This window comes from Procambarus clarkii, chromosome 64 (genome assembly GCF_040958095.1).
Source record: "Procambarus clarkii isolate CNS0578487 chromosome 64, FALCON_Pclarkii_2.0, whole genome shotgun sequence".
In the NCBI taxonomy this organism is placed as follows: domain Eukaryota; kingdom Metazoa; phylum Arthropoda; class Malacostraca; order Decapoda; family Cambaridae; genus Procambarus; species Procambarus clarkii.
The window spans coordinates 5,217,626-5,240,450 of record NC_091213.1 but is presented as its reverse complement, the minus strand read 5'-3'; the positions used below and the strand labels follow the sequence as shown (position 1 = coordinate 5,240,450).

At 38.6% G+C, this 22,825-nt stretch overlaps 2 protein-coding genes across 3 annotated transcripts; one reads left to right on the top strand and one right to left on the bottom strand.

The window, feature by feature from the left end:
• Positions 1 to 2,745: 2,745 nt before the first annotated feature.
• Rack1 (Receptor of activated protein kinase C 1) lies at positions 2,746 to 12,008 on the bottom strand. Its single transcript, XM_045759762.2, has 9 exons — positions 11,903 to 12,008; positions 11,598 to 11,707; positions 8,280 to 8,377; positions 8,074 to 8,184; positions 5,489 to 5,560; positions 4,041 to 4,175; positions 3,762 to 3,872; positions 3,400 to 3,540; positions 2,746 to 2,955 (listed from the first exon to the last, which is right to left on the bottom strand). The coding sequence occupies exons 2-9, from the start codon at positions 11,704 to 11,706 to the stop codon at positions 2,776 to 2,778; spliced, it is 957 nt and encodes a 318-aa protein (XP_045615718.1). The 5' UTR covers position 11,707; positions 11,903 to 12,008; the 3' UTR covers positions 2,746 to 2,775.
• A 3,089-nt stretch (positions 12,009 to 15,097) lies between these two features.
• On the top strand, positions 15,098 to 22,438 carry LOC123768928 (retinol dehydrogenase 12). Of its 2 annotated transcripts, none has more exons than XM_045759764.2 (8): positions 15,098 to 15,685; positions 16,190 to 16,282; positions 16,559 to 16,665; positions 17,120 to 17,243; positions 18,252 to 18,455; positions 18,871 to 18,989; positions 20,621 to 20,710; positions 21,694 to 22,438. In XM_045759764.2, exons 1-8 carry the CDS (start codon positions 15,511 to 15,513, stop codon positions 21,796 to 21,798), a joined length of 1,017 nt encoding a protein of 338 aa, XP_045615720.2. In that variant the 5' UTR covers positions 15,098 to 15,510; the 3' UTR covers positions 21,799 to 22,438. The 2 variants fall into 2 exon arrangements, with proteins under 2 accessions (XP_045615720.2, XP_045615721.2); XM_045759765.2 differs by having other exon boundaries at positions 15,108 to 15,685; positions 18,874 to 18,989.
• The last annotated feature ends 387 nt before the right edge of the window (positions 22,439 to 22,825 follow it).

Below are 22,825 nucleotides of genomic sequence, written 5' to 3'. Positions count from 1 at the left end.
CTGATTGTTCTATAGGGAGAGTGTCAGCCTTCCCCCTCCCTCCCTAAACTAGTGGGAGGAGTGGGGCGAACAAGTGCACACTCGTTTCCAGATTCGATCATTTGTTTACATTATTGGGAGAGTTCATTCAGAGGGTAGAGACACTTTTTTTTTTTTTTAACCCAGTTGCGGACTGTATTAGTTCACTGACTTTCGAGCCATTCCAGGGCTATTTTGAGCCACCTGCTTCCTATTCCTCTGTAAGGGAGCCAGGTTCTGGTCCCAAGTAGGCTGTGATCCAGTACTTGGGTGCCATCTCAGAGATAGCTTCTGGGAGCCACCAGAAATTGATGTTTTATTACATTCAGTGCTAGTTTCTTCTGAGTACTGTACACAAATTTTGGGCTGTTGCTTGGAGCGGCCCACAGGCCCACATATCCACCACAGCCCGGTTGGTCAGGCACTCCTTGGAGGTCTCGCCCATAATTCACTCCTTCCTCACACCCCCTCATTCATCCCTAGCACACCTGAGTCCACAGTCCAGACACTTCACTCATCCCTCCATGCCTCACTCACCTTATCCATCTCTCACATACCTCACCCATTCTTCACACATCACTCATCCCTCACATACCTTCCATATCCCTCGTACATCTCACATACCTCACAAACTTAGCAGCCCAAAAACAACATGAAAGCTTAAGATCTAGACAGCTTCTTTATGAATGATATCCAAACCACCCGACAACATAACTGGTAACAACACGAGCACAGCAGACTTCAGAAGATAAATTGACAACTTGCCCATGCACTCAGGGAATAGGTTACCTTTTGCACTCAGGGAATAGGTTACCTTTTATGAGTACAAAGTTTGTTACCTGTAACACCAGGCCAACAATCACAGATTAAGGAATGAATGAGTGTAGAAATCTGAAGAAATAATTTTGGGGGGAATAAGACTTGCAGATGGCCTCCTGATCAGCAGTGTCCGCATGTTCATTTCAGACAATATCAGTGACTTTGAACCCAGCAAAACTCGACTACTAGATATGAAAAAGCCAATATTAGATTTCGACCACAATAGGATGCAGTGTAAAATAACTTCGAGCTGAGGGCACTGTGAGTCGACCAATAGCAAAGGAATATTGCCGTTGGAAAAGCAGTCTATGAAAAACATGCAAAAATGCATAAAGTTCTGCCAGGAAGATGCTAGTTGTAAAGGGTAGGCATAGGTATATTCAGGAAGGATAATAAGAGTAGCAAACACCATTTGCAGACTTAGGCCAAACTATGAATGGGGCAATGGAGTACAAGTGCAAAGAAAAATGTTCATGGAACAGGCATTTATTTCAACAGTAGGAGGCAAAAGCCTTTACAATGTGAGTCAAGGTCTTGCAAAACTTTGCAGGAGGGACTCTCCGTGGGGGTCAAGGCTGGAATGACACGAGGAGAAATACTAACACGAGTCAAGAGGGAATCTTGCAAGTGACATTCTTGTAGAAAGAGGAAGGTGTTGAAAGGGAACGTGGGCCACCCGAGAGGAGTGTTAAAGCGCAACACAAGCAAGAGTGAGAATGTTGCAGAAACCACGTGAAGTAGCAAAGGTCGTAAAGTTCTGCATAGGGGATGAGTGAAAAGCACCAAAGCCGAGGCTTAACCTAGTATGATGTAGAGCATCTAGACGAGGAAGTTAAAAGGTAAATAAGGCAGCCAAAAGTGTTTAGTTTTAGACAGTAGTGCAAATAGACAATTGTGCATCCATCAGTTTCAGAGGGAACATGGGACAAGACTTAAGGTAAGGGCCTTAGAGCCTTCAACTAGACACATGCGATGACCAACACAGCCAATTCTTATTTTCACTTCTGCCCAGCATTTAAGATAATGCTTTATTAGGTTCCATTAAATTTGCCAAACTTTTAATTGAAGGTGGCTGTACAGGTGCATTGTCAATGCTAATCTGAACTTGTAAGGTTGTAGAGAGATTAATATGCATTTATCAAAAACAGTTTTCCTTAGTTTTACGACTAATCTGTATAGCCCCTTCCCCTTTAATGCTAGATTTGGCAATTCAGTTACCTTCATGAGTCTGGAAAAGTTCTTTATCATTCTGCAGATGTGACCTTACTTAATTTTTTCTTTATGCTTCATAAAAGCAAGGAAACCTTCATTGCTTTATTTGAATAACTACAGAAAGTGAACTAAAAAGCAATTCTTAGGCTGCTTGTTATGAGCAGTACACGCCCAAATATCAGACTCCTCAAGCCACTCATGCAAAAATTTGCCAAGCCTACCTGTTCTAACATTTATTTTTGCTGGAAGTAGTATTAACAGTCGTCTGCCAATGATGCGTCCATACAATATTGACACCATGTACTTTGCAGCATGCATTTAAAAGAGCTTTCAGACTATCCCAATAATTTAGGTACTTTTTACATTGGAAAATTTCAGTGTACAGTATCTGCACGTTTTCCCCATTTTAAATGAATTTAAACAACAGTGCCATTGAGAATTTCGTAGCAGTTTCATTCTTTCCATGGTATCTGAAGTAATTAATAAAAGCTGTACCTTGCAAATGGTTAAAAAATCTGGCAAATGCTACACTTAATTCAATATCTTATGGAATTTAGTGTCAAATTCCTTGAGTTGTCTATTAAATGACAAATCCTAGGTCATAATTGGCTGCCTGCACAGATTTTAATCAGTTCCAAAGATACCAAACACATCTATCCTTTTAATAATATAGGTCCTTTTAAGAAAAATACTAGGTTAACCCAGCAAAATTTTATTTGATTTCACTTATGCACGGGAAGTGACACTGACTTGCCATACTCGAATCTTGCTATCACTATAACCAGCAAACAATGTCTGGCCATCAGCTGACCAGGCCATGGAAAGACATTGTGGAGGTTCAGCCTTGGGGTTCTGAGTGATCACATCAGGCTTCAATTCATCAACCATGTTCTTACCCTCGAGATCCTGCAATAACAAAAGCATTTAATACACGGTACACGACTGAATGGGCCTTTATGAATAAAAAAATAAATAAAGCCAACTAGAAATTATTCGGTCTCAAAAGGCTATTATTGATATTCCAAATTTCATATACAGCATTCATTACACTTTTTTAAATTATTAATAAAAGTTACTGGCAATATAATGTTACATATTTTAAAACTAAACTAAAGAAAGCAGGCATGTTTACTATTTAGAAAAGGAAGTAGGTAGTGTATAGGAAAATAAAATTAATGCAAATGCAAATTATTAAAATATTTCTACTTTAGTGCAATTATTCATGGTCCAACACTTTTCTAATGAACATGTATACAAATGAGCTATATCACTAATAAAAAGTATACAAATAGACTGCCTCTGTTATATACCAGTTTCCCCTAAATTAACACCTTAAATTAAAGTATTTACCCAAATCTTAATGGAAGGTCCTGTGGCAGCACACAGCCAATAACGGTTGGGACTGAAGCACAGCGAGTTTATGGTATCGGTGTGGTCCAAGGTGTAAAGGTGCTTATCATCATTAAGGTCCCAGAGCATGGCCTTGGCATCCTGAAAATCAAAAATATCAAATTAACCAAGGTAACATGATTTTTCTGCAAATTAGTTGGGTTATGTCAATTTAATGAACTACGTTAGTGATAATTTACTGCAGCTTGTAAGCTACCAATTACACATACAGTGCCAGAGCAAATGTACTAAGCACAATTATTCATTGCATCTACGAAAATGACAAAATTACAAAGCTGAAAAATTTTGTAATGGTTTCTTACCTTGCCACCTGAAGCGCACAGAGAGCCATCAGGTGATACTGTTACTGTATTCAAGTATCCAGCATGACCATAGTGGTTAGTCTTGAGTTTGCAGTTTGTCAAACTCCATACCTGAGGATTAGGCAACACTTAACAAAAATGAAGAAACATGGTTTATAAAATAAAATTAGTAATAATTTCAGCCTCATATCCGCATAATAAAACATCAAGATTCAGTAAAAGTTTTCATCACATTTGTTCATCCTTCCATCCATCTTGCAAAATGAAAATGGTACAAACCTTTACTGCCTTATCCCATCCACAGGAAACAATAATAGGGTTGCTATTTGATGGGGAGAATCTCACACAAGACACCCAATCTGAATGACCATCTTCTTGGATGGTGTACTTGCACTGAGCAAGGGTGTTCCATAGCTGAAAAATGTACAATACAAAGGCTTATATACAGTATCATTTTAAGTCTGCAACACTCATTACCTAAATTAAATCACTGAAAAGAATGTGAGAAATGTAAGCAAGTAATTATCAAAAGAAGGCACCAAACCGGGAAGGCTCTGTAGCACCATCAAAGTGCGAAATAATTAGAGGGCGCTAAATATCAAGAATACCAATATGAGAACAGAAATGCACAAGGCGAATGATATCAAGTCTCCGATTCACCAAGAATTCTATCGAGGGACAAGTGACCGCGAGGGATAGTCGGAAAGCAACACACGAACGCTCTGGAAATCAGGACATTCAATAAGGATATGCACGACTGTAAGAGGGACAACGCAATTTGAACAGTAAGGAGCAGGGTGGCACTCCATTAAGTGACCGTGAATTAAGCGAGTATGGCCAATCCACAATCTTGCTAGGGGCTGTTTCCCACCGCCAGTTACAGTGGCAGGAGGAAGGCCACAGGGGTACACTACGTTTGAGAGTACGCAGCTTGTTACCAACGACAGAAGACCAACAACCCTGCCAATGGGCAAGGATGGAGGAATGAGTAACTGGATAAGTCAAAATAAGGAATACCTTTACGGGAGATGGGACAAGAATGGATAGCTTCTCTAGCGGCAGCATCCGAACGCTCATTTAAAGAAACACCAATATGGCTGGGAACCCAGCAAAACTGTCTAAAATCTACTAGAGATAACCAGCCAATGTTGAATTTCGACTTCCACAGGATGGACTGGATTAAAGGACTCCAGCAGGCACTGCAAGAGTCAACTACAACAAAAGGAGGATTGACAGTGAGAAAGCAGTAAAAGAGCATACAATAGAATGACGTTCTGCCATGAAGATGCTCGTCTCCGGAGGCAGGCGACATACAATACAAGTCGTCACGAAAACAGTGGCCTACACTGTCTGCAGAATTAGACCCCTAAGCCTATCAAGCTCAAACCTACATTTGAAGCTGTGCAGTCTGCCTCCATTTCAAGTACTCCCAATTGTTTATAACTGACATTGCATCATGTGGGTACATTCAACATTTTATATCTCATATCTTTTTTATAGGCCACCCATTCCAAATAGTCACGTCCTTGCCAGATGTCAATTTGAAAAGTCCTGAAATCATCTCAAGATAACTTATAACAATTTGTTACCAATCTCCAACTGTGTAAGCAATGCAGAAAACTACACTTTAAATAACTATTCTTAAGCCAATTTTTGTTTTCTGTAACATACCAATGAAATTTCAGTACCAATGTATGCTTTGCATTAAAAAAGTAAATATAACTCACCTTGATTGTCTTATCTCGAGAACCAGATACAATCTGACGATTGTCAGCACTGAAGGCAACGGACAGCACATCCTGTAATAAGAAATATTTATGGACCTGCATCCTAGATGTTATCTAAAGACCCAGATACAACTGAGCATATCCCAGTCAAAAGAATATAGAATAACATGCTAAGCAAGTATATTAAATAAACACATGGCCAACAATACACCCAAGCATAATCCTTGCACGTATCACTGTTTACTTTAAATATATCTATTCTATAGTTAAAATGCTAGAAAGCAATATCTAGTTTCTTGCAGAGAAACATTAATGTACAGGATTATCTTCATAAACATGTTTAGTAATGAATAATAAAACTTGACACTAACGGTGCATAAAAGCTCTATGCCTGGTGCCTTAACCCTTTCACTATGGTACTGTACCACTTTCTGCTCTATTTTGGTCAATATGGGACAAAAACCAAATACATCTGTTTTCTTTTTAAGCTTTAATATTCTTAACAAATTTAGATCTGACATTTTCCTCTGATGCTGCAGCCTAACAGCTAGTTACCTGGACCAAACTCCTGGGATGTCTTTGACATCTTCAGAGCACATGTTGAAACTGTTCATACTTGCCTATTTTTGTGAAGCACAAATTACCACTTAACAGTGAAAAGTGCCAAGAGACCAAGTTACTACGCTCTGGCCACACTGACAACACTAATATTAAGAGCTATATGGTAGAGATTCATTGTCTAAGTATTAGAGAAAGATCTTACAAGTTTGGTAAACCTTCATATAGCATTTATATATATTTATATATAAAGAACTACTCAGTATACTAAGAATGGCTATCATGCAGTTAAGTTAGAACAAAAGCTTGAAATAGTAGTGTTGTTAATGTTGCTTAAGTGTAATAAACCAACTCTATGTCTCCTTGTGACATTAGACAGCCCATCCTCCCATTTTGGTAGTACTTACAGTAACAACAAAGACCATAGTACATATACCAACATTCAACGCAATTAGAAAGTAGAAATCAGTCATATTGAATTTGGACACTTAAAAGATTTATGTTGCAAAGACAAACTTAACCTTCCTAGGCCTAATATAGAAAATGTGTGCGCTATACTAGGCCTAGGAATATTTAAGTGTTTTTTAGTTTCATTTTTTCCAGCCTCTAAATTGAATAGTACAAAATTCTACTATATAATTCCTTAGTTTGTTATTGTTTGTACTATGGTGCAGTTACAAAAAGTACTATCTAAACAGGAGGATAAGTTGCATTAAAGGTGCAGTGCATTTTGAATCCTTAACACTTTCGCGTTCCACAGACTGACTATTAAGTCACTCATTTTTCTACTGAATGTGTTCCAATGACGCAGTACTGAGTCACTCATTAAAATATTTTTTAAAAATTTAAATTTTATCAGATCAATCTGGTAGTGGTTTTAAAATAAGCGCCTTTAGATTGCACACAATTTGATACCAAAATCAAACATGAAACTTTATGTCCAAACACTTGAAATATTATAAATAGGCCTATGGTCCGAATATTAAAATATTTGTTAAAATTCTATTTATTGTCCTATTATCTTGGGACTAGTTTTAAAATGCGCGCCTTTTTATTGCGAACAATTTGATACCAAAATGAAAGATGTAACACAAATATTTATGTCAGAACACTGCAAAGATATAAATAAATTTGTGATGGAGCGTCCAGAATTAAAATATTTGTTAAAAATCTAGTTATTGCTCAATTATTCTGGGACTAGTTTTAAAATAATCGCCTTTTTATTGCAAACAATTTGATACCAAAATGAGCGACGTAGCACGAAATTTGATGTTATCAAATTGAACGAGTTGAACATTAGGTTGCAATGTACAAAATGGTGCTCGTTCACGGGTAACTTTAGGCTTTTCTGCGGGGAGGCACTCCAGCCCTTTGTACATTTTATTCATACACATCTGTAGGGAATTTAATTGTGAACACAATGATACCAAAACGAGCGACGTAGCACGAGAATTAAGGTAAAAAAATGGAACGAGAATGCACATGTTACCGATTTTGTGCGTTTTTGCCGACTTTACGCTTTGCTGTTGGGAGTCACGCTAGGCTTTTGGACATTATATTTATACACACCTGTAGAGAATTTAATTGCGAACACAATGATACCAAAACGAGCGACGTAGCACGAGACTTAAGGTGAGAAAGCTGGAACGAGTATACACATTTGGGTGTCACCGCGCGCTTACCCACACGGAGGGGCTACCTACCCCCTGTCAACCGCGAGTTTCCACGGAGCGCGAAAGTGTTCATGTTAATAAAACTAAACTTTTATTAACATATCAGGTAATTCAAAATAAAACAATTGTACACAAGGTTCACTTCTAGTGTGACACCGATAGGTTAAATATCGCTCTTCTGTGTCCAACGGCTTTAAACATGACCACTGCCCACTTAGTACAGAAAACGTACTCACCCAACCGAAGGCGTCCTCTTCTATCTACTTAAAAAAAGATTAAACAAAAAAGCTTCCTGTTATTTTTTTTTTTTTTGAAGAATGGGGTTCTGGTCAGATCATAATGGCAGATTCAGACCTTAGTGTGGTCCTCAAAGCGCCTCGTGGTCTTGCCAGCAGCCAAATCCCAGAGCCGTAATGTCTTGTCCCACGAGCCCGACAGAGCGAAGTGTCCATCCAAAGACAAAACCTGAAAGTATTATTAAAAAACGACAATTAATAATAATCCTTTGCACACTAGAAACTAATAAATTAAGACAATGAGAGGTAATTTAGTGCACATACCACATCAGAGATGAAATGAGAATGCCCGTGAAGACGCTTCTGGGGAATACCATAGTGATTCTCCTCACGTGTCAGCTTCCACAAAATCAAAGACTTGTCTGAAATAAATAAAACATTTAGGAACATGCCAATTTCAGTTATATTAACCAAGTATCAGAATTGCCATGATTAATATAATACTATATTAACTAGCATTTACCAATTAACTTATTATATTGTGATAACTGCATTTTCTTGTCACAATGGTTACCACCAATAATAATTTGCCAATGTATATATATTTTAAACTAGTTAAATTGACAGCAAAGTTTAAAGGCATTTTCCAAAGACTTTTGCAAACTTTTTAATATACTGTAAACTTTCAAGAATGGTACAAGTTGGTTAAAAAATAAGAAGTTAATTAAAAAAAATCTAGTGTTATTTGAAAGCAAAGATTAGGATACTGTAACCTTAATTATGAGATGATTTGTCTAATTTATAATATTTTTGGGAAAAAGTGTAGCAATTTTAAAAATGTAAACCAATGCTGAACCTTTAGGAGGTGGGTGCCTTAATTCTGGATAGTATATTTTAGATTTAAGATTTATGTTTGTAAAAAAAACATTTCTTTCAATACAGTAGTTATAAACACTTATGCTTTCAAGTTTAAGGAATATAAATATGGTTGGAAGAAACTGGCTGTGACAAGATTTCACATTTTCTTCCCAACTATGGGTTGAAATGGGTATTAAAAATGCAATTACACTTCGAACATTCTAAATACAGCCCTTAAGATTCTGTACAATACATAAACTGTCAGGAAGGTTAGTGTGTTAACCTTCAAAGGAAGGTAACATGTAGACTTTTCCTAGTTATTCTCTGCACTTGGAACGCCAGCTTGATATAAAAATGCAACCTGGAGCTGTTGTGCAGTTAACAATTAAAATTTTAAAACATTTAACCATGACAAATGTATGCAAGATTGATGGAAATCCAACTAATAAACACGTTAGAAAGTTTGAATTTTTATATGCCCGTCCTGTAGAAAGTTAATCAAAAGTTACCTACTGGGCCACCCCTATTATTCAGATCTATATTACCCAGATTCTATGATTCAGACTAAAATATTTGGTTTCCTACACCCCCATTAACCAAACCATGGGGGATATCTTCTGTTAACCATGTGTCAGATTTGTCACGACATTATTTCTCCAAACAATTTCACTTACCTACATATGGGTGTTTTTATTAAATCTCCCCCTCCCCCACAAAATCAATTTAATGGAAATGCCAGAAATGTTTTTTTTTTGAAATTATGAAATCAAAGATATTTATACTGAATATATAAAATAGGAATAGATTTTATAATGGATATCAAATGGCAACCATCCACTAAATTCTAATTAGGCCGAGTTTACAAGAAAAAACTTGTATGGTTAAATTTATATTTGAGAATGAAGTTTTGAAAATTGACCCACATCCCGAATGCAATTCTTTATGTTACAAAAAAATTCAAGAAACATTAAACTGCAGTTAAAAGGCACATTAAGAAATCCAATGGCTGGTTTCAATCTCGGAACTGACACGTTCCAACATTTCGTGCAAGTGTTTATTTGAATTTTGTGCCTAGGTACAAATGTTATTCTGAATAAGGCTATCATAATTACACTATTTAAACAAAAATTCTTTCCAGGTAGTGTTTTCAGATTGCTTATGCATCAAGAGTATAGAAAATTACTTATTCCCATCAGAAGTGCCTGTGACCTAGACCTTCTGATGCTCGAGTTACACATGCATGAGAATGAGGGACGGTCAGTCTAATTACTCAACTATCCAAAGTGTCTTAGCATTACGCAAGAAAGAAATACGACATTTACTAATTATAATGTTGGTGCCGAATGTATTACATGAAAACACATTCTTTACTCCAAGATAATATTTTATAAAGAAATTAGACTGAACTCTATTACCGGTGATCCCCTAGGAAATCTACTATCCAAGCAATGTGGTGCTACTTATCAAAGATTTTTGCCTGGAGGTTAGGTTACTTTAGGTACAGGAGGGTGATATGTCAGCAAACACTGCAGGCAACAATATATTTGATAAGTAGCACAACATTGTCGCAGGTCGTTGACTTCCTATGGCATCACCTGCTACAGCTTCTTCTAATTTTGTTAGAAAGTATTATTTCCAAGTAATTAATATGTTTTCACGTTCTACACATTCATCAACATTATAGTGAGTAAATGTCATACTTCTGCATTACTAGTGTAATGCTAGTAGGATTTGGGTAGTAAATAGATGGACCCATGAGGGGTACCATGCAAGATTTAATAGTCACGTATATACACAAAGCTCACGTGCACTTCCTCAGGCCTCCAGTAAACAAATGTCACGTTTGACAAAATCACAGGCACCCATCCTGGGTAAAGGCCTAATTACCAAGTGGGTACCCCATGAGTAGGGCCTTAAAATAGACGAGCTACTGCAGCTCACTGCACCGTGTGTGCCCCTTAACATCGCTTAATAATAACCAAATATGTTGTGATGCCACACGCACATCAGCCCCAGTTCAAGTGCCCTGGCCCACCACACATGGTCCAGGGCGTGTGTACACATACACACACATGGCTTGGTTCTTCATATATGCACACTCTCCATAAGCATTTCAATGTGAAATCTAATTCTATTTTTCTTTTATATATACTTGCACTTTTGTTCAACAATAAGGTGCATAGCAAGGTACTAGTGCTAGATCTGCCAAGATGAAGAGGAGCGTCTCATCCCTGATCCAGCACTTGGAGAAAGCATAAGTGATTTAATGTTAGTTATCAAGAATAGGTGCCTTGCCTAAGGGGATAATGGAGCCTTGGGTATACAGATCAATAAATAATAAGACTTAAGATGCATTTTTAAGAGTTACTTGTTGCTGTAGACTCCCTACTGTACATAAGGGCCCCAATCTCCCATATGGGCCCAAATCTCCAATAAGGCCCCCCAACGTAAGGGCCCCAATCTCCCATACGGGCCCAAACATAAAGGCTCAAATCTCCAATAAGGCCCCCCAACATAAGGGCCCCAATCTCCCATACGGGCCCAAATCTCCAATAAGGCTCCCAACATAAGGGCCCCAATCTCCCATACGGGCCCAAACATAAGGGCTCAAATCTCCAATAAGGCCCCCAACATAAGGGCCCCAATCTACACTTGCTACAGCTTTACAGTTAATTATTAAAACAAGGCCTAACCTTGCCCGCCAAAACAGCTTCCCCCCCCCCACACACACACGCACACCAAAACAAAACAAACCCTCTACACAAGGTAACACTAAACACTCACCTCGTGACGCAGAGAGGATCATATCAGGGAAATTCCTGTTGGTAGCAATCTGCGTGACCCAGCCATTATGGCCCACCAAGGTCCCACGCAGCTGAAGGCTCTCGTTCATCCTGCACCCAGAGAATTACACCTTAATAACACACCATAACACAACACATTTTCCACCCGGCCCAAGATCAATACCACATATTTCAACCGATCATTCCCCCATTAACGCTACACATCCACCCCGGCCTGGTGAATGAGGCGGTTGGGCAGCCATCGGGTATATCCAGGAGAAGCGTAAGATGAGGGAGGATACTCACGTGAGGCGGATGGAGGGGGATTATTGGGGAGCGTGGAGGCAGCGGCCGCACGGTGTGAGGGTCGCTGGTGAAGGGCTGCTCCGCCCCGGTCCCTTCACTCACTACACTATAATCAATACTGTCATCTTATTACAACAAAACATTATTATTATCAAATCAATTTGTGGGGATTTTTTTATATTATGTTCAGTTACATCTCTAGGTGAATAATACTCCAGGAATTATGTCTATGAGTGAGCGTGTGTGTAAGCCGGTACTCGAGCTTGGCGGGAAATATATTTAGGTTTGGATAATTTATATTTAAACACCTTTGATATGCATAGTTCTACATATATAATTGATTTAGATTACAAAATTCTGACGATATTATTCATTTATACAAAAGCAATTGATAATATACTTTATTACCCGGTATATATCATAATCTAGTTTACAGAATTGATCAAGTACATTATTCATTTATACAAGACAAAGATGACAATTATAGCCTAACACTGATAAATACAAATAATAAACTGTATAATAAACCCACAATTAAGGTCTATAACGAAATGATACAATTAGGCCAACGACTCCAACAACTACGCTACAAAATCAAGAAAAACTAATAAATTCATTTAAAATTACGAAGTGTCCTTACCTAGCAAGATATGTATGGTTGAGTGTGAGGCCAGAAACTTAATTTTATGCCAAATTGACAAACATAAAATTTACCTACAAATAAAGGGTCACAAAAACGGACAAAATTCAGTATTGACAATATTGACAAAAAAAGGAAAATCGGTAAGATACGAGTAATTTGAAGGATAACTAATATAGACTAAAAATCAAGCATTTACCTGATTTTAATTGTGGCCTCAATGAGGACAGGAAATCGGTGTCTTGTCGAAGATCCCCCCATTTGCCTTGATTATCTTTTCTAGCTGTATTTTAAATGTTAATTAACATAGTTTTGGCATTTACGACTTTGGCGGGTAGGCGGTTCCATAAGTGTTACCTGATTTACCTCGACTAGGACAGTAAAATGGTCGCTTGTCGAAGGTTTCTCCTATTTCCCTTGATGATCTTTTCCATGTGTATTTTAAAATTCAACAGAGTTTTGACAGTCACGGCATCGGCGGGTAGGCAGTTCCATGGGTTAATAACCCTATGGGTGAAAAAGCATCTCTTGTTCTCAGTCCTACATTGTGGCTTGTTGAGCTTGAAACCGTTGCTCCTTATTTGTGTTACACTTGACTTTTTGAAGAAATTGTTCGGATCAACAACATTTTTCCGGACTTATCAATATTTGCACGGCCTTTGCATGTTAACACAAACAAATCACACACCAAATTGCAGAAGTACAGTCGGATTCGAATCCCGGCCAGGACAGAAATGATTGGGCGCGTTTCCTATCACCTAATACACCTGTTCACCTAGCAGAAAATAGGTATTCAGGAGTTAGCCTAGTGTTGTGGAGTAGCATCCTAAGCGGGGTTTGTAATTCGGGTTTTTATTATTATTAAACATAGGTGTCTGGTAATATTCTTAGTGAACTTTGCTGAGTAATGAATAAATCATTAATATGAAAGTGTATATTCCTTTTTTTCGCATATAATCTGAGGAGAGCAGTAGTAGATGTGCTCTAGCGTCACGTCCCCGCGTGCTGCAGACGTCTCTTCCAATATTACTGAGCCTCATCATATAAGTGTAATACAGTTAATATCTTGAATACCTAATAGGCAAAGTTGCCTAACAAACCGAGTTTTCCTGAAATATTTGATTTTTCACAGTTTTTCTTATGGAATGATTAATCTTTACATTACATTATATACGATTTTTTTCTTTTTACAATTTGAGGTAAAACTAACATGGAAATTTGATAAAACCTAACTCAACCTCTCCTAACGTAGACTGTAGTGCCTCTTGTATAGACTGTAGTGCCACTTGTATAGACTTTAGTGCCACTTGTATAGACTTTAGTGCCACTTGTATAGACTTTAGTGCCACTTGTATAGACTTTAGTGCCACTTGCATAGACTTTAGTGCCACTTGTATGAACTCCAATGTCTCTTGTGAAGACTACAGTGCTTCTTGTCTTGACTTTAATACCACTTTTATAGACTCCAGTGTTCCTTGCATAGACTCCAGTGTATCTTATATAGACTCCAGAGCCATTTGTATATCCTCTAGTAACGTTTGTATACACTCCAGTGCCATTTGTATACACTCCAGTGTCTCTTTTGTAGACTCCAGTGCCTTTTGTATAAACTCCAGTACCTCTTATAGACTTCAGTGCCTCTTGTTTAGACTCTATGAGTGCCTCTTGTTTAGACTCTATGAGTGCCTCTTGTTTAGACTCTATGAGTGCTTCTTGTTTAGACTCTATGAGTGCCTCTTGTATGCGTGAATGTAACGATGTTAATAGGCCTGCATTCTTTCCGTTTTCCTGTACTGAAATAGCGTTGTACAGATACTGATGTTGCTTCTAAACACCATTAGACGAGCAGTATGGAATGTTCAAATAAAAACTAGGAATCTGCCGGCTTCAGTCCAGTTTTACCAGTTTTTCTAATAGATATGTGAATAGCTGTTCTACAGTCCCGAGGGAAGCATGCGGTAATTTCTAAATATTATAGTGTTGATAATTAGGAAAATATTGAGGTTCTCTGTTATTTTAACATTTCATTATATATGATGTCAGGACCTTCACCTGATGTATGTTTTAATTTCAGTGGGAGTAGCTTATCCTGCAGGTTTCAAAAGTTAACGGTATTTCTATTTTGTTGTGTTCGTTAAATTAAGTCTATTACCTAGTGATTAGCTTTACTTATATTTAAGAAGTAGGTGAATGGCGCTTATGCTACACTTCTGCTATGCACATTTGTGTACAGTAGTCAGTGTACGAGGGTGTAGCCACAACACCGCAGAAGCTGCTTAAGATATTGTACGAAAACCAAAGCAAAATCTTTGCCGAGTGGCACGGATAACTTTCAATAGTTGTCATGTATTTATTGCTGAAATGTTCGAATTTTATGTATCAAGTCAATGCGACGAAGCGTTCTACATACTGAACTACAACCTGTTTCAAATTAGGTAACCAAACCAGGGAAATCTAACCTGATTATTAATTATTACGTTAATTTATATTTAAATATATTGCAATGAGAATATTAAGGAAATAGTAATTTAATATGATTCCTTAAATTCCTTCCATATACGAGCCGGCATCCTAACTCTAAACGTATTCATAATAACATAATTAAATATTCTAAAATATCACTAATAAGCTTCAATTTCCAGCACATGACTTGCCAGCACAGTGACACCAACCCCTTCCTTACCCAGATTATTTTACCATTAAGACGTAAGCCATGATAAACACACTATGAACAAAAAGGTTGTCCAAGGCCAACTAGAAGACGTCGACAAAGAACGTGTTAGAGAGCAAGTCTTGAAGATCAGCCACACCCCACCATCCCCCAAGGTGAACATTTCAGTCGTCTTCCACTCCTGCACGTGGCTACCTCGCCCTGCTCGCTCCTCGTTACTGAAATCTCTCTTACATCTGAAATTTTGCGACAGTAGGCTGTAACTAAGAGAGAATTTTCACTGGTACGAGAGGTGAAATGCTGGACCTAGTGGTGTACTTAGTGTCGTGGTTTGTGGTGCCGCCGTGGAGCCTGGTGGGGTGGGCGTCTCTAGGGGCACTGGTGTGGGGCATCAACAGGTTCCGCTACCCCTGGTGGCGCTCTCCACAGTCCATGGATGGCAAGACCGTCGTCATCACTGGCGCCAATAAAGGTCAGCATTAATCATATTATTCATGCAAAAGACCATTGTTAATATACAGATGGCAGCGAATTTCATCTATTTAGATATTATAATAATTGTATAATGTTTTATTAGCTGTATTTGCGTGTCCTAGAGTTTATACTGCATAGTAGCCTCTTGAAGGGGTTGAGATAGGTATCCTTACCATGGAAACCTATAGGTAGGGATGCCTAACCATCTCACTCTCAGTCGGCTACGGTGTACATGTTCCCCAGCCAATATACCGGCCTGTCAAAAATACATTTGAAGCTGTGTATGGAGTCTGCCTTTATCCGTTCGCTCTCTGGCACTGAAACCTTTATTTACAATCTCTCTGTCAAGACGGTAATTTATATTTCAAATTTCTTCGCGTGTAGGATGGATTTTCACACAGTATTAGCTTCATTAGATGGATAATATTTGTATAAATAGACATCGAGAAACAAACTCAACCCGTAGTAGAGAAGTTGAACATTCCTGGGGTGGCCTCCACAGGCATCGGGTTGGAGACGGCTCGGGACCTTGTTGGTCGTGGCGCCACCGTCATCCTCGCCTGCAGGAGCACCACCAGGGCCCACGCTGCTAGAGGTGAGGCTCTCACCCTCATACACAACCTCATACCAAGCTAAGTAATTACTCACTTTTATTGAGCCTCACATATAGTGTATATCAAGTGTACAATGGAAGTCATTTTCCAGAACTCATTTGAGTAAATATATGCTGGAGAGCCTGTCTGTTCTGTGTTATACAGAGCATGTTTCGCTGAAATATATACTTGTACACTTCCTTACAAGTATATAGTCTTCCTTACTACATACTATATAATAGTATTTCATTAAAAATACTAGAGTATCTGTGTTGCAGATGATATCATGAGTGGAGGGTGGCGAGGGAAGGTGGAGGTGGCTCAGCTGGACGTCTCCTCCATGGCCTCCGTCAGGCAGTTTGCCAAGAACCTGCATGGACGCAAGGTAGGCCTATGCTCCGACAACCTTATAGGCACACACACACCCTCAACACATTGCTGCTGTAACCTTAGGATTATTATGCCACTAGTTAACCTTACTTTTGTTTTATTGGGCATAACTTTTAAATTGTAATATCCACAATTATTTGTAACAAGCTTGATTTCGTTTGGCGTTGGGACTATCAGTTTCACCAGGGTTATTAAGGCAGTGACATTAGTTTACTGACCAGCCAGTAAGTATACTTTAGATGTGAAGTTTGCCAGGACCAAACACTGATTAATGGGGTACACTTCCCAGTGTATATATCCCTAGCATTAGGCTGTACATAATGTTGATTGTGTAATATTAATAACACATGCAAGCTATACAAATTCTTATTGTGATTTCAGAGTTTGTAATAGGTTAAATGATTCTTAAGTTAAATGATTGTCAGTTAATGATAATGAATTGTGGGCAGGTGGATGTTCTGATCAACAACGCTGCAGTGGCTGACCTTCCTCAGCAGCTGACTAGTGACGGCCACGAGCTGACCATCGCAACCAACCATCTTGGACACTTCCTGCTCACACACCTGCTGATGCGTGAGTACCTTACTCCCCCCCCCCCACCGTCCGCAGCATACACACACCTGTAGTTAACTTGTTTGGGCGTGAACCCACTCTTTGACTTCGGGCATGAACTCTTTTTTTTTGGTGGGGGGGGGGGACTCAGGAACCTTCCGGCCCACTCTTTGCTAGCCCGTCCTCCAAACAAAGACCCAAAAGTGATTCCATCCACCCGCCAAACCCCCAGGTGTTTATGAATGAAAAACGGTTTACACACGACTCACAACTGATGACACTCGGACACTTCCATAACAAGTGCTTCACTGAGGAATTTTGTTCGAATCACAACGCTGTAAATGCTTCACCCACGTACTACAAATACAAATAATTGCCAACAGAACCTAAACACCTAACCTATGCCTATATATGCACAGTATGCTAATATATTATAAAAATAATTTATATTTGAGAAGATTCCCGTTTTGAATGAACAGCAATTTATGAATGAGTCTGTGGGGTCGACCGCTGGATGTAATGAATTTGAGTCGAGGACGGGTTACCTTGCGGCATATTTTATGTGCAGCATTTCACTATTCCCCAGGATGCAACAGTCGACTAACACTCAGGTACCTAATCACTGCTTGGTGAACAGAGCAATGGGTGTAAGGAGACTTGTCCATACGTCTCCCCCTGCCTGGGATAAGACCCTTTACTCAGTCACATAAATGCCATAAACACATCCCTGCATGAATGCTTTCAGAGATACTCACCAGATGAAGCCTCTCCACCAGTTCTTCCCCCCATCCCACATTTGTTTAGGTCGAGCAGACCACACACTAGAAGGTGAAGGGACGACGACGTTTCGCTTCGTCCTGGACCATTATCAATCGACTTGAGAATGGTCCAGGACGGACCGAAACGTCATCGTCCCTTCACCTTCTAGTGTGTGGTCTGGTCAACATACTTCAGCCACGTTATTGTGACTCATCGTCTGCGCTTGTTTAGGTCACTATTCCAGAAACTAAAAGTGTTACCGTCTCACAGAGAACCTTAAGGAGGCAGGCGGCCGTGTGGTGACCGTTACCTCAATAGGTCACATCTGGGTCAAGGACGTCAAAGGCTTGGACTTGGACGGTGACCTCAAATTTCAGTTGGATAGGCCACTGGGCACGCTGGAGATCTACGGTGCTTCTAAGGCCATGAATATTCTCTTTACGAAGGAACTTGACAGGAAACTTAGTGGAACAGGTTAGTCAGCCTTTGTCATGTGTGTCCTTTAAGCCCAGTGTTCAAATTTTGCGTTGTTTACAAATAATTTATTTAACAAATATATTGTTCGTCTTTATAAAAGAAGAAATGTGTAATTATATTGGAATCTAGGGAAACATTAGCACGTTTAAAACAATGTGACAAGTTAATGGTGACATATATAGATGTCTAGTAACAGTGTCAGACCACGGAGGAAAATTGAAACAGGAATTTCCTTAAGTACTTTCGTATATTAATACATCTTCAGAAGGAGTGATTTTACAGGTCAAGTATTGGACATAAATAGGCAGAAGAGAATGGTGGAGTGAGGTGATGTCTAGTGTAATAAAACAACGTTAAAAGATGTCTAGCCCTAGACTGTAGCGCAGCCTTGACCAACATATGTTGTCCCCAGCAGGAGTGACAGCCAACTGCCTCCACCCTGGGGTAGTCAACACTGACATCTTCAAGGTTTTCACGTCACGGGTCTGGTATGGTCTCTTCGTCAAACTCTTCGTTCGAACATATGCCAAGGTAACAATTATTTGTCCTTTTTTATTTATTTTTATTAAAAATGTACCATCTTTTACATATATCATTTATAAATATTAAAATTCAAATTGTGAGGACGGGAGAGAATCCTAATTGAAGAAATCATTCAGCAGTGAACATTTTGTAAAATCAACGCAACTTGAGTTTGTTCAAAATACATTCTGCCTTACAAACCTGCTCAAAATTTTGGAAACTGTAGCCAACTATTTAGACAAAGGACTTAGCATAGATGTAGCTTACATGGACTTCGTTAAAGCTTTTGATAATTTACCACATAAAAGACTGACAAGGAAAGAACAATCACAGAATCATTGGAATATCCCTGGAAAAAAAATGGTATAATACTAGAATGGATAAAACAATGGTTAAAACAAAGGAAGCAAAGGATCGTCCTAAACGGAAGTAAGTAATTATCAAAAAGGCACCAAGCCGGATCCTAAATGGAAATGAATCTGATTGGAGAAATGTGATACCACAAGGGTCGATTTTGGGGCCAACCCTTTTTGTAATTTACATTAAGGACGTATTACAAATCACATCATAAAATTTGCAGATGACACTAAGCTATAGTAGGAAGTGACAACGATGTTGAGACTTGTACAAAGATAGAGATCTACATGAACTCCACAAGTGATCGGAAGACTGGGAAAAGTTTTTGTATCGAAAAATGCAAGGTGTTGCATATGGGGAATAACAATGTGCACCACAGTTATCAAATCAACAACAGAACCTTGTTGCAGATTGATAAAGGACCTTTCAGAGTCGGAATCTACTAATCTCAAATAGTTGTACAGCAAATGGGGTGCTTTTCACCCATAGGGTTATAAACCCACAGAACCGCCTACCCGCTGAAGCCATAAATGTCAAAACACTGCTATATATTTAAGATCCATCCAACTTGATAAGATTAATACAAATCGAGAAATCTTTGACAATACAATGAGAGGTGTATTCTGCTTTATTCATGGTGTAAATACCCTGAGATTTGAACAAATTCAAAAGGGCCGTGATGAGGGTTCGAACCAACGCACAGGATGTTCCCAGCTGCGCCTTAGCCAACAGTACCACATGGTTAAAAAAAATTGCAACCTGGAGTGCTACTGCCCTCATTAGGATCCCGAAGCTTCTCCGAAGGCCAATCGGGTTTTCACACAATTCCTCAGCCCGTCCTCCAAACAAAGACCCACAAGTGATTGCATCCACCCGCAAAACCCCCAGGTGTTATGAATGAAAATCGATTTACACACGACCCAACTGATGACGTTCCAGCACTTCTGTAACAAGTGCTTCACTGACAAATTTTGTTCGAACCACAACGCTAACCTAAACACCAAACCTAACCCTATTTCTCCTGTGTATGCCCCACAATGCGTTTTAAACACTTACACAACAGCAGTGCTAATCTATCTTCTGAACCTAGATACAAACCCTCCCGTTTCCAATTAGGGTTTTTGACTTTGTACTGGTCGGTAGAGCGACGTCCCCCTTATTGCAGGGTAGGGGTACGATCCTTGTCATTATTTTAAAATGCTAGTACCCTCGACTTAATAGCCCTCAAAGGCTCTTTATTACTGTTATGCTAGAGATGCTTAGTAAACTTCTAATTATTCCAGAGCAGCACTGAAGGCGCCCAGACAAGTATAATGTTGGCGGCGTCAGATGAACTGAAGAACGTATCTGGCCAGTACTTCCAAGACTGCAAGGTTAGTTCAACTCGACACCATGGTGCCAAGGTGTGCAATATACTCTTGAGAGGTTCAGAGGATCTGACGTTCAAGGTACCTAACCCAAAATTAAAATGTGTTTACAGGACAAAGGACCATTTTTATTGTTAGATATTCTTTATGAATCTTTGAGAGGTTTACGGACCGGTTGACCATGTACACGCCTTCAAGAATTGTGAACAATTAAGAGCACAAATTGTCTAGTGTATTTATATATTTAAGATGAAAGTACAGTATTTTATTTACTATTTGATGTTACACATACCCGCAAACCCATGAACAATTAGCGTTTAGGAAACTTATTGCAGCCCGTCCTCCAAGGTTTGTCAAGAAAACGGTAAATTTAAAGGTGTATTCTAACCTACCAGAGGACCCGAAACAGAAAAGACAGTACGTCACTTTCGCGAGCCGCTTCCATTTTTAATTAAGAATTTTTGGCCTTATGTATTGCATACGATCGAAATGTGACGTTCTTTGTAATATGACAGGCAAGTTCTTGAAGTTATACAGAGAATTTACAACAATTTGCAGATCAGTCAACATAAGAGGGCTTTCCGATTATAAATTAGGTAACTACTTGCATATATGTACTAGGGTAGAGCGTGATATATTTCAATTTTTAAATTAAAATTATTCATATATATAGATTAATATAAGCAAGTATAAAGATTGTGGCAAACATAATTGTAAAAAAAAATAGTCTAACAATGGCAAATAAATTCTAGTGTTCATTGGGTTCTTTTAAGACTGAAAAACCTTTACGTTATAATATCGAGATACAAAGGTTTGTAAAAATAAATAACTATAAAGAGATCTCTAGTGACTTTAGAATACGTTTACAAGGTTGAGATTTGGAAAAAATATATAAACAAAATGTTACAGCCGATGTATTTTGAGAGTGGGGAGATTTATCCTTTAAGCAGATAGTTTATCTAATTATTCCAATGATTCAACAATTTCAGATTGCCGAGTGTTCTTCGTTGGTAAAGGACGAAGGTGTGGCCAAGAAGCTGTGGGAGATCAGTGAACGTCTGGTCCAGTTACAGCCTCATGAACGAACATTATAACTGCAGGACAGAAACCCGCACACCCTGCCATCTCATATAGGTTTAACACTTAAAAAGAGCCCAAACTACCGCCGTAATTTAATTTTACACAACCTATTAAAACCAAAATAGGCGCGAGATTGAATTGTTTCAAATATTAAGAGTACTCTCCTAATTGTTCTTGTGGGGAGGGGGAGCTACGGCCCCCAACTTTTGTACATCGAGCTCTTATCTATATTTGAAACTGCATGCTAATTAAATACAGTTAAAAGTCTACTGAAGCTAAAGATAATTTTAAACATCGTAAAGTTGACAATACTAGCAATTTAAGTTATAATGGGAAACTCCTTGTTATAAATGCTCTAGTCGAGAAGGTACAATGTAAAATTATGGTACTGCACGGTCCCTTTTTACATTTGCGGGGTACAGACTAACCTTTCGTACTATCGCAGCTGTTGCTGGATATAAGAGTTTTAGTTTTGCTAGATATGCTCAAAGGCAAAGTGAAAGTACTGTCCAATAAATTAGCCCTTAAAAGTAAAGAAGGCTTCAATACATGTTATGTAATATATTTTAATTACCTTGTTATATGGCAATTGCAACTAGTAGCTTTGTTTTCTTTCCAATTGCTACCGATAATAGATTTGTTTCCAAATATAAAGAGTTTGTTTAACCACAACTATTTTAACTATACAGGAATAGTAAAAAATATTCCCTCGTGTTTTGTCAAGAACAAAGTATAAAACCCAAGCAAATTAATTACAATCTTCGCTGCCCATATTTAGCCAATAGAAAATTTTCAAAAAGTCTCGCATAGGTAATTTAGTTACCCTTGCTGTACAGAGTATCTAGCCATCATGAACAAGATTTTTCTTTAAAGTCCTTTCTATTACACAGTACATGGTGCAATCCAATCTTTGCAAATACGCTGTATTTTTTCTGTAACTTCCGAAGAAATTTCATCAAAATACACTTGCTAAAACCAACCCATCATCCTGTTTAAATGGTAAACGTGTCAAATTGTATAACGGTATATGTAATATTGTTC